This window comes from Typopeltis vanoorti, chromosome 13 (assembly GCF_054136105.1).
Source record: "Typopeltis vanoorti isolate ZY-2024b chromosome 13, IOZ_Tvanoo_1.0, whole genome shotgun sequence".
Lineage (NCBI taxonomy): Eukaryota > Metazoa > Arthropoda > Arachnida > Uropygi > Thelyphonidae > Typopeltis > Typopeltis vanoorti.
In genome coordinates this window covers 53,151,056-53,164,025 of record NC_143561.1, presented here as the reverse complement: position 1 = coordinate 53,164,025, position 12,970 = coordinate 53,151,056, and the positions used below count along the sequence as shown (strand labels likewise).

The window sequence follows — 12,970 nt, the reverse complement described above, 5'->3', positions numbered from 1 at the left end:
TTTTCAGTACATAATGAATAGAGGGAGAACTAGTGAAGATTGCTGGAAGTTGTGTCAGAGTGTGATTAGTAAGGGTATGCAGAATAGTGGTGAACAAATGAAATGAGTTGCCAGAAGTAGTTGTGAGTGTCCTGACATTGAATGAGTTTAAGAAGTGGTATGATAAGTATTGTGTGTATAAAGGTTAGTGTGGATCTTCTGCTATGAGCCTTCTGACTCCATGGAGATACCAGTATAATAATAGTAATATTTTAATTTTTCTAAAATGACTAAAAAATCTAAGTTGAATTCCTTCTGCCATCTTAGAAAAAAAAAAGATCAAATAGTTTTTTGAAGATAACCTACATCCTGTTGTTCTCATTCAAAAAATACTAGTATAAAATAGTTAAGAACTTAAATTCTCTCCAAAAAAAAATAACTAATACACTTCTAGCCGTGTGCATATTACTATTATTTCAGCAACGTTTATAGCATCAGCAGCCTCATCATAGGAGTTTCACTTGATTAGCAACATATTTATCATGTTGAACCTTAAACTCTTTACCATTTTCAGCATCCTACCATTCAGCACCACGCCTCTCTTCACCCCACCTTTACAAAACTGACAGGGAAAAACTTTACAAAACTGAAGGCCAATTTGCTTGTATTTGGGATGAAAAACCCACTGTTCAGGAGAAAAAACCTTGCTACCTCCATGTGAGATCAGCTAACTTACCTTCAAATGAAAAAACCATATGAAGATTCCTCTCGTAACAACAAGAATTGAACTTTGGCCTTTTCCAGTCAAAGGGTGCAATGTACCATTATTCTTCCAATTGTGCTATGGTGGCACCTGAGAAGCTATCCCTAGAATGAGAATGAAAAAGAAGAATGAAAGACAATCACCTTACACTCTTTTTATAATTATTACTTTTTATAATTCCCACCCCATCCCCATACTAATGCAGTGAAATCTCCTTAATAACTCAACTTATCACTTCTTTTCCTCCTATATCAAATTCTGCAATTTACATCCTTTCCCCATAACCAACATTCCAGAGTCCTAATATTGCCTTGATAAAAGAAGGAAGGAAAGAAGCATAGTTCCACCAATGAGAAAATGAGAAAATAGGTGTGCAAGAGGAGCAGGGAAATGGGGAAGCTCAGGGTGGACAGGGGTACACAGCATGAGAAAGGTGGATGCTCCGAGAGGAGGTGAGAGCATGTGTAGACAGGAAAGAAATCGGATAACCTGGGATCAAGAGGAAACAGTTGGAATTGAAAAGGGTTTTAAAATGAATAAGCAGAAAGGGAAATGGCTCCAGTCGAGCATGGAGAGATCACATCGAGTGAGTGGTATCAGTGGAACTAGCTGTAGATCCAGAAATGAGCTGTTGTTGTGTTTGTATACAAATGCTAGAAGTATAAGAAATAAGGCAGATAAAATGGTTGCATTAATTGCGTCTGTTCACCCAAAGATTGGCAGAATAAGTGAGACATTGTTGGAAGAGGACGACATCCTGACAGGAATAGAGATGGAAGGGTATGATGTGTTTTGTGAGGATAGAAGGGGGTTAAAAAGGGAGGGGGAGAAGTGCTATTAATGATAGAGAAAGAGTTATGTCCATGCAAAGTAGAAATACAAGAGGGAAATGGTGCCAGTGGTTTTGAGGCAGTATGGTGTGAGAGAGAGGTGAATGGAATCAAATACTTGGTTGAATGTTGTTATAGACCAGGTAATGTGGATCGTGGCAGTAATGAAATGTATAATCAATTTTGAGGCAGTATGGTGTGAGATAGAGGTGAATGGAATCAAATACTTGGTTGAATGTTGTTATAGACCAGGTAATGTGGATGGTGGTAATAATGAAATGTATAATCAAATTAGTCAAGCAAATAAGAAAAGGATGATCATTATGGGAGATTTTAATTATGGCAATATAGACTAGAATGATGAGATAGCAACTGGAAGTAAAGAAAATGAGTTTCTTGAGTTTTTGAGGGATAACTACCTCAGCCAGTATGTAACAGAGGGCATGCGAGGATTGGGGGTCTTGGATTTGGTCATCTCATCAGAGAATGTAATTATAAATGAAATGTCAAATCACCTACCAATTGGTGAGAGTGACCATGAGGTGATTACCTGGGTGGTTGCCAGCAGTGTGAGGACCTCTGTGAGAAAAGGGTATATGTGGAACTACAAGGGGGGTGGGTGATTATGAAGAGCTCAGGAGAAAAGCTTGGGTGTGTAGCATGGGAATGAGGAGCTAGCTGGAAAAGAGATCGATGCAGCTTGGGGGATTTTCAAAAACTATTTAGTAGATGCAATGTCTAAGTGTATTCCAAGGGTGAGAAGGTTAAATAAGGTAGGTGTTAGATGGATGAATAAAGAGATTAAGCATGCGATACAGAGAAAGACGGCATTGTGGAGGCAGCATAAGAGAAGTGAAAATAACCAATTCCATGAGGTCTACAAAGACCATGAAAGGAGGGTGACTTCATTGGTAAAGAGAGGTATGAACAGCGGTTAGCTAATGAAGCCCAAAAGAATCCTAAGGAGTTCTTTCGATATGCAGCCAGCAAAAGAAAGAATGATTATGGAAGGATGGCATTGATTGGAGAAAATGGTGTAAAGACAGCTGTTGCAGAATGTGTGGTGGAGATACTTAATGAAAAATTCATAAAGGTCTTTCAATCTTGTGAATGTAACTTCATTGAGAGATTGAGAGCAGTAGATGATGGGGAGGAGAGACTGACTGTAAGTGAGCAAGAGGTGTATTGGGAGTTGAGTAAACTAGATATTAATAAGGCTGTGGGACTTGATAATATATATCACCACTTATTCTGAAGGAATGTGCCAGGGAGTTGACACCTGTCTTAACATATTTTTTTAATACGAGTCTTGCACTCAATCAAGTCCCTAAGGAGTGGAAGGAGGGCAAGATTGTACCAGAAACAGCATGAGAAAGGTGGATGCTCCGAGAGGAGGTGAGAGCATGCGTAGACAGGAAAGAAATCGGATAACCTGGGATCAAGAGGAAACAGTTGGAATTGAAAAGGGTTTTAAAATGAATAAGCTGAAAGGGAAATGGCCCCAGTCGAGCATGGAGAGATCACATCGAGTGAGTGGTATCAGTGGAACTAGCTGTAGATCCAGAAGATTACTTGCTTATTACAATAAGCAAGTAATCTACTTGCTTATTGTAATAAGCAAGTAGATTACTAAAACATGATCTCCCTTTAGCAAATCCATGCTGACAACAATGGTATTATCTTTGATGGACAGCATGGATTTGCTAAAGGGAGATCATGTTTTAGTAATCTACTTGCTTATTACAATAAAGTGACTGCTTCCTTGGACAGAGGAGAAGGATACACAGTAATATACTTAGATTTCGCAAAGGCTTTTGATAGATTACCTCATCATAAGTTGACAGTTAAACTAGAGCAGATGGAGTTGGATATAAGATTAGTGCATTGAATTAGAGACTGGCTATCTGGTAGGTATCAATAAGTTGTATATGGTGGTGCGATATCCAGGAAAAAGGAAAGTCACCAGTGGGGTGCCTCAGGGGTCTGTTTTAGGGCCATTACTGTTTAACTTGTATAATAATGATATTGGTGAAGATTTGGATGGCGATATTCAGTTGTTTGCAGATGATGCAAAGTTGGGACAAACCATGAAGAGTAGTGAAGATGTTGTGGCCTTACAAGAACACTTGAATAAATTGAATGATTGGGCACGGAAATGGGGATGCGAGTTCAATGTTGCAAAATGTAAGGTTTTAAAATTTGGAAAACAAAGATTGGATGCAGAATTTATGCTTGGTGAGAATATATTGTCGGAGGTAGAGGAAATAAGAGATCTGGGGGTGATAGTGGATAAGGATCTAAAATTTAGGGGACACATCGCCAAAATTGTGAAGACAACACAAAGACTTCTGGGAATGATGCGGAGGACACTGACCTGTACAAGTAGGGAGATTCTTGTTCCGTTGTATAAGGCTTTAATTAGGCCACACATGGACTATTGTGCCCAGATTTGGTCACCTGATTTTCAGAATGATGAAGAGATGTTGGAAAGGGTCCAAAGGTAACTGACTAAGGTAGTTTCTGACCTCTGGAATGTCGAGTATGAGGAGAGATTGAGAAGTTGTAATTTGCAGAGTCTGGTGGACAGGAAGTAGAGGGTAGATATGATGGAGACCTACAAGTTGGTAAGGAGGTTGCTATGGGATCAATGCTAGAGAAGTTCTACGTAAAATAGTGGCAGATAGGGGGAGAACCAGTGGTCATCCCTGGAAACTGTATAAAGAGGGTGTGAGAAAGGGAGTGAGAGGCAGGTTTTTTCATGCAGAATTGTAAATGATTGGAATGCCTTGCCTGAGAGTGTGGTGTCTGCAAGAAGTTTGAATGTGTTCAAGTTGCAGTGTGATGAGCTGTGTGTGTGTGATAAAAGGACCTCCCAGATGAGTCTTTGACTCCATGAGGTCTTGGGGTAATAATAATAATATTTTATATATACACTGCCTTATATCTTTACCTTCCAAAGTGTAATACCTTCATTTATTAATATTAAAACTACACTCCCACTCATTTGTCCAAGAAGCTAAAGGTCTATTCAAAATCTTCCTGCAGGAAATTAATATCAGCATTCTCCTTATAATTCTCCCCAACTTTTCATCATCAGCAAATAACTGAAGATCTCATGTCAATCTGCATGAAAAATATTTATAAATAAGTTGAATATCAGAAAATATCAGATCCCATGAACAAAAATGAACAGTGTGCTGGTATCAATCAGAGAGCCGATCTCCATCCAGCTAACCAATTTGTTATGCATTCATATCTTCCCCAGCTTTACTCCAACCTATCATGTAGTAATCTATCAAATGCCTCGCATGATCCTGGAATATCACTGTATGTATATTCTACACATATATGCACACAGGCAACCCCTGTATAACACAGTATTTCTACAAAATGGTTTTGCTCTAACAGAGAGAGAATTGAGGCAATCCTTACACACCACAGTACTATATAGTGCAGTTTCTTTCTAACAGGTTTTTTTTGACCTTTTTTAGGGGGAGTTGCTATATGTTGGATGCAATTTTTCAACAGCTGTTATACATAAAAAAAAAAAACCCAGAGAAATTCCCATATAAATATGGGGATTTCTCAGTACTATTGAATTTGTTCTTGCTTACCATTAAAAATCGTGATTTGAAGTGTGCAGTTCAAGAATTTCTTTGTAATTGATCATATACAATTTTCTGCATATTGGAATAATTTCTTTGTTGTGAAGTAAATTCTAGCTCTAATTTATGCCTAATGAAAGTAAAAAAAGTGCCACTCAACAGAAACTTTATTTTTCTAGAATTAAAGATGCAAATTTTGGATTATCTTATAAAAGCAGAAAAGGTAATCATATGCTTCAAAAAGGTCTAAAATTTAAATGAAGCAACAATCCAGACCATAAAGACAAATGAATAGAAATTTAGGACTGTTGTTACTTCAGGACCTTCCATTTCTACTAATGACAGCTCATTCACAAGCACTAGTAATTGAGAAAATGGGAAAGGCATTCAGTATTTGGATTGATGATAAGCAGTAAAAATGGATCCCATTAGACAACTCAATTAAACAAAAATTATTTGATTTTTATAGTTATCGAAAACTTAATATTTCAATAGTTATATAAATATCAAATGGTGTAATTTTGTTAACTTTTGGAACATGATCCTCCCTTTTTGTATTGGTTCTTAGTCACATATAACATGGTTTCATACTGTGCTAGATTTTATAGGAACCTAATTACCACATTATATCAGGGTTTTGTGTGTGTGTGTGTGTGTGTGTGTGTGCGTGTGTGTGTGCGTGCATGCATGCACGCGCACTGAGTGGCCACTTTAGAAAGAACAGCATTCAATAACAAGTGGAAGCCCCCTTTTACCTTAAGAATGGCCTGTATTCTCTGTGATATTGATTCAACTAAGTGTCTAAAATGCTCCTCTGAGTTGTTTGTCCATGCTGTCACAATGACAGCTGATAAACTGGAAGATTCTTTGAAATGAAGCACCCATTTGACAGTGGGTAAACTGCAGCCATGAATGGTTGAACATGATTAATTACAATATTATGATAGCTATGGCATTCAGGCAGTGTTCAGCTGCTATCAGGGGACCTAATGTATACCAAGAAAACATTCTCCCACACCTTTACATCCCTGATACCAGACTGAGCTGTTGCTACATTGTAGGAAGGGTTCATGTTGTTGCTGCTGCTGCCATATTCTGGTTCTGTCATCAGCGTGATACATTGCAAACTGGGACTTGTCAGACCAGGCAACATTTTTCCATTCATCAGCAGTCCAGTGTTGGTGATCATGTGCCCACCGAAGTTGCATCTTCCTTTTTTCAGAAATGCAAATAATATTTGTCTTATATCTATATTAATGAAAGGCTATATCATCATCAAATTCCTGAACAGCTGACAACAATGGGACCCAGGATGGTTATTTGTTGCTCCTGTACTCCATCTGTAATAGTATAATTTTCCTCCAAATCAGTCTGTTACTTGTCAAGACTCCAACATTATCAGATCTTATATTTCTATCGTCGAAGGCACTTTGTACCGTATCAATCCACCTATATCTTGGTCTTCCTCTGGGTCGTTTTCCTGCCAACCTGGCAGAGAACACTTGTTTTGTTAATCTTTCCTCGCCCATTCTATTTAAGTGACCATACCATCTGAGATTAGCTCTGCTAACGCATTCCTGGATGCTGACAATGTCAAGTTCTTTCCTAATATCCTCATTTTTAATATGATATTGCCATTGATGCCATCTGTTCACGCCTCTAATCTTTCTCAGGACTCTCATATCTGCGGTCTCTAGTCTTTGGTCAAGTGTTTTACTTCTGACCCAGCTCTCAGATCCATAAGTTAAAATTGGTTTGAACACAGTCTTGTATACAGCTAATTTAGTGTTCCGACTAATTTCTTTCTTATTCCATATGAATTTATTCAATTGACTTCCCACGATACCAGCTTTGCTGATTCTGTTGTCTATTTCTATATTTAGTTTACCATCTTCAGTAAAAATTGTGCCTAAGTAGCTGAAATGTTTTACTTGTTCCACAGGTTCTCCATTCACAACACAGTTGACATTTTCAACGATTCTGCCTATTTTCATTGTCTTTGTCTTTTTATTGCTGACCTTCATACCTTCATACCATATCTATTACAACAGCTATTCAATTTAGTCAGAGAATCTTGCAGACTTGTAGCGGATTTATTTAGAAGTATAACATCATCCGCATAAAGCAAAGAGCTGACATTAACATCTCCAATTTTGATATCAGGTTTAATACCACATTCCTTCATAATGTGATCCATATAGATAATGAATAACAGAGGGGATAATGTACATCCTTGTCTCACACCAGATTTAACATTAAACCATCTTCCTGTACTTCCTTCAATTCTAACTGCTGACTCACAACTCAAATAAAGACTAAGTATTGCTTGATATAATGCCCCATTGACACCATATAACTGCAGCATATTGAATAGCTTCTCACTTGGCACCTTGTCATATGCCTTTTCCAAATCGACAAAACTTAAATACAGATCTTTGTTATATTCCCATGCTTTCTCGACTATTTGTCGTAAAGTGAAGATCTGATCCTGACAGCCTCTATTTGGCCTGAATCCAGCTTGTTCTTCACCAAGCTTTTCTTCCACAATTCTTCTCAACCGTTTCTCAAGTATAGTTGCATAGATCTTGCCAGGAACACTCAGTAGGGAAATACCTCTGTAATTCTCACATTCAGTTTTATTTCCCTTTTTATATATGGGTACTATGAGAGCTCTACTCCAATCATCGGGAATTCGTCCCTCTGTCCAGGCTTTCTGAACTATGCAGTGCAGCCACTGTAAGACTCTTATACCACCATACTTCAGCATTTCTGGTCGAATATCATCTACTCCTGCTGCCTTTCCACATTTCAAGCCTTTGATGGCTTTTTCTACTTCAAGTATGGATATGTATTCCTGACTGCATGCCTGGTCAGTGTTTTTTATCACTGTGCTGTAATCACTGCTTGTTTCATTTAGCAGTTTTTCAAAGTAATTACTCCATACTTCAAGGATATCTTTTTCTCCTGTTTTCATTTCACCTTTATCATCTCTAATTCCTTTTACAGCACTCTTTCCTCCATTCCTAAGCTTCTTCAACAACCTCCAGAATATTTTGCCACCTTCTTGATATTTATTTTCTATATTCTTGCCAAAGTCCTCCCATGACTTTTGTTTAGCTAGTTTTACACACTGTTTAGCTTTCTTACATTTGTCTCTGTATTCTGTAAGAGTAAAAGCTGACTTATTTGCCAGGAACTTTTGATATGCTTTCTTCTTTTCCTTCACTGCCTCTTTAACTTCCTGTGTCCACCAGGGAGTTCTGATTTTTTTATCCTTGCACACAACCTCACCACATGCCTCTCTGGCTGAATCAATCAATGTTTCCTTCAGAGTTTGCCACTGAATCTCCAAGGTTTGATTCCTGTTCTCAAACTCTTTCATTTTCTTTTCAATAATATTTCTGTATTTTAGTCTACAGTTCACATCTGAGAGCTGCTCAACTTTTATTCGCTTTAAAACTTTCTTACATGTTATTCTTTTCAATATGAAATTCAATTTTATCCTGCTCAAGACTAAATAGTGATCACTTCCAATTTCAAATCCTCTGTACACTCTGGTGTCCTGCACCAGGGAGAAAACATCACTATCAACAATAACATAGTCAATGAGACTTTTCTTATTCCTAGCCTCTTCTCTCCATGTGAATTTGTGCACATTTTTATGTTGGAACATGGTGTTAGTAATAACCAGTCCATGTCCTGAGCAGAAATCCAACAGATATTTGCCATTATTATTAGCTTTGCTCTTTTCTCCAAATTTTCCCAAAATATTTTTGTATGTCTCACAATCATTTCCTACTCTACTATTTAGATCCCCAACAAGGACCAACTTTTCCTTTTTCATTGTGTCAGTTGCTTTTTCTAAAGCCTCAAAAAATTCCTCCACTTCTACCTTAGTAGAACCTTCTGTGGGACCATAGGCACAAATAAGTCTCATTGTCCAGTTCCCCATTCTCATATTTGCCCACATTACTCTACTTGAGACTGACTGCCATTCAAGAAGATTAGCCTCGTATTTTGTGTTGAATACTATGGCTACTCCTTTTTTTCCTTGATTGTCATTGCCTGAATATAACATTTTGTATTTATTGCTCAGAAAGATCTCACCAGTTTTGGTCTTTTTTGTTTCAGTCACCCCTATTATGTCGATCTGGTACTTATCTAATTCCTCAGCTAGCTCCATTTCTTTGCCATTCAAGTTTCTTACGTTGATAGTACCGATCTTTAACTCTGGTGATGTTGAGTTGGGGTTTGTTTCCAGATTTGTTCCAGTAGCTGACTTTTCGCTGTTCGCCCTGGTTCCCTGGCGAAAACAACGGGGGCCTTGTTTAACCAGGCGACGCCCCAGCCGGCATGAAATTTTGTCATGTTGTACCATCATTTTTTATTTTGGTTTAACCAATAAGAATACAATTTGGTCGGCTAAATCCCAAATTGTCAGCCCATCCTCGTTCGTTCAGTATCAAAGTAGATACCCAACAGGGTGCACCACGAGAAGGTGAGGATTGGACATTAGGTCAGAAGCCCTGGTCGGTTCTCCGCATTCCTTTAAAGGCTATGTGGAGGTCTCCTCTCAGTTATACAGCTTTGACCCTTAAGCACCCCCTAAACATGGTCGGTTCTCCGCATTCCTTTAAAGGCTATGTGGAGGTCTCCTCTCAGTTATACAGCTTTGACCCTTAAGCACCCCCCAAAACATGGTATGAACGTAAATTTAAGGAGGTCTGCAAGATTCTTATCAACCATCCTAATCTTAACAATAATGACGGTCTAAAAATCCCAAGAATATGGAAGGCACCTATTCAACCCATTTAATCTTTTTCCCTAAGAGATAATTATAAATAGGACCATAGGTAATCCAGGATTTTAAATCTAATATAACAATTGCTATGTTAAATTAGGACATCATTTTTACTAACAAAACTATTTATATGAAAAAACGTTTCTCTGATGTCTTAAATAGAATATAGCTTTGATGTAGTTATTTTATTTTACTTCATTTATTTATTGTAATTTTATTTTCATTAGAGGTCAGGCCAGTAAAATAACTGTTGATCAAATCATTGTCTCTTCAGCTTACTGTGTGAAATGTAATTTAGCTTGTCTCTGTGTGTATGTGTGTGTGTGTGTGTGTGTGTGTATATATATATATATATATATACAGGGTGTTCGGGATAAATTTGACAGTTTCGTAAGGAAAAAGAAAATCTTCTTTGTATCTATTAAATTTAATGAATTGACAAAAAAACATTACAGGCAGAGTTAATTACAATACTATCAACAAGATTTACTCAAAATAACCACCATTAGCATCGATCACATCTTCAATTCTGCTTCGGAACCTCGAACAAGCTGATGCTACAGTCTCCCTGGGAAGGGCCGCAAAAACTGTTTTAATTTTATCCATTAACTGGGCTTTTGTATTACTGGAAGTGCGATTGGTGTCTTTTTCAACTGCGCCCCATACAAAATAATCCATGGGGTTAAGGTCTGGGGAGTTTGGAGGCCAAACATTTGGACTGGTGAAGTCGTAGAAATTTTCAGACAACCATTTTTGACTTTTCCCAGAGGTGTGGCAAGGGGCCGAATCCTGCTGCCATACATACGGCCTACCATTGGCTACCCTTGTTATCCAGGGCTTGACTACAGTTAGCAACTCCACGAACAAAGCCCGAATTCCAATGCCAGGGTTCTTCAACACCTGTTCCTGCAGATTTGCGAGGAATTCTGCTGTACGAACGCAATCAGATCGTCTGCTAGGGATCTTTCTTCTTGCTACATCCTCGTAGTCACCATTGCAAGTCTCTAGTTCATGCCTGATTGTTTTTACTGTATTCAGGGAGCATTGGGCAGCAGTCGTAATATCCTTATTTTGATGGCGGGCACGAATCATCATGATACAAGTTATTCTCTTCCATGATTCAGGTGGGTTCCAGCTATCCATCCTTTCTGACATCTTGTATATGAATGAAGAAGGGTCCAAACTTTTAAATGAAGAGAAGTGTGTGTTAATACATGTAACTTACGGAAAAATATAATTAATTATAAATATGTCAAATTTATCCCGAACACCCTGTATATATATACATATGTGACCTAATTGATGTTTTAATTTTTTATAAATTTATTTGTAGTACTATATTTCTGAATCCAGTTGGTCTTCCTGAGTTGATAAAAACTACTGCTGTGCTACTGGCCTGTATGTTTGAATCTCACTGTGACATGGGTGTAAGTCAAATGCTTTTTCTAGTATAAACTTATATAAATCTCAAGGAATTAATGCATAATATTCAACATGGTTCATTATTAGAAATTAATCTTATTTTGTTTTTAATTTTGTTGTTTTTTTATGTAAATTTACTCACAAAAGGTTATAAACCTATAGTACATTAGTACCATGAATGAACTAAGGAGGGTTAGGCAATCTAGAAACCCTGCTCTAGAAAACAAACTTGGAACCTTTCTAGCCTTTTCAGACCTCCAATATACAGGGTAATGAAATTCATTTTAGATAAACTGCAGACAATGGAAAAATGGTTAATGTGTTACCTAGATATGACAATAATGAGTAGAGATAACGAATGATATGATGGTTGACTTGTATGAGATGAATGGTGTGCATTGTACAGATGCATGTAGTGAATTTGAATGGAAGTTAGTGATTTAAGAAAGAGAGAAAAATTTTGCTATATATGCTTGAACATTTGAAGCAGTTGCTGTTGGATCTGAAAGAGAGAGAGAGAGAGAGCATGCACAAGGCAGAATATAGTGAATATGGAAGTTACCATAAGGCTAAAGAAGCATCACATATAGAATATATTTATTTATAATAAATTTGAATTCTTTTAGATGAATGTAAGGTTCATAAATAAGTTGGTAAGTTCACATTTGGCCAATGGCTACACCTCCCACAAATACAAGAATTTTTACACCATGCACACACACACACACCGTTCACCCCCCCCCCTTCCAAACATAGATTACATCAAATCTATCAATCATCCCCTATATATGTGGTATCTCAGAAAAGGTAGCCAAGATTTAAAAAAAAAGCACACTCTTGTGACCACCTATAAACCACACAAAAAGCTAGCAGCCCTTATCCGCCCCCCCCCCCCAAAAGACCAGCTACAACCTCTGGATTTACCTTTGGATTAACCTCTGCACTCCTCCTCATATGGGAAACCCTCATCTGCAGACAGTCAGCCCAATGATCAAGAACTCCCAACCAAAGCCAGTAGGTGGCATAATTGTAGGAGGTCTCCTGTATCTATGTTAAAGATACCAAGCAATTTTAAACTTGGTTTTACTCCATTTTTCCCAAGTGAGCAAACAGACAAAATGTCAAGTTTGCACCTGCAATTGATGCAAGACTAGCTGATCCCACAGGTAGTGCAAGACCAAGGCAACTCGTGATAAAGGTGGAGCAAGCTCTGATCACTAATCTTAATATTTACCCTTAATGCCAAAACACATCTCCAAGAAGGGAATGTATGATGTTTTGTATTAAAGGCAAGGGGCCACTACCCAGACCGATTTCGACCTTTATTGAGGTCTCATCAGTGGGAGCCAGGCTAGAAATACCAAGATTTAGTAATGCAGAGCTTGTAAGTATTTTACCAAAACAAGTTACCATAAGGTGTTTTAACCTTATTAAATAAAAATCTCAGGAGGAGATCTAAATCCTGTATCTCTCCGGTTTCTTAATTTTTGTTACTGAAGTGTGCATGTGTCTAATACAAGTGTATTTTTCCCTGATGATGCTGATTTGACTTTGGCAAAATATAGGATAA

At 37.7% G+C, this 12,970-nt stretch overlaps 1 protein-coding gene across 1 annotated transcript in view; it reads left to right on the top strand.

Moving 5' to 3' along the window:
- Cdk12 (Cyclin-dependent kinase 12) overlaps positions 1-12,970 on the top strand; it is a 585,582-nt gene that overhangs the window by 341,980 nt on the left and 230,632 nt on the right. The window contains exon 10 of the mRNA XM_090402548.1: positions 11,312-11,405. Within this exon, the coding sequence (XP_090258674.1) occupies positions 11,312-11,325 (14 nt within the window). The 3' untranslated portion in view covers positions 11,326-11,405. The remainder of the gene's footprint in view (positions 1-11,311; positions 11,406-12,970) is intronic.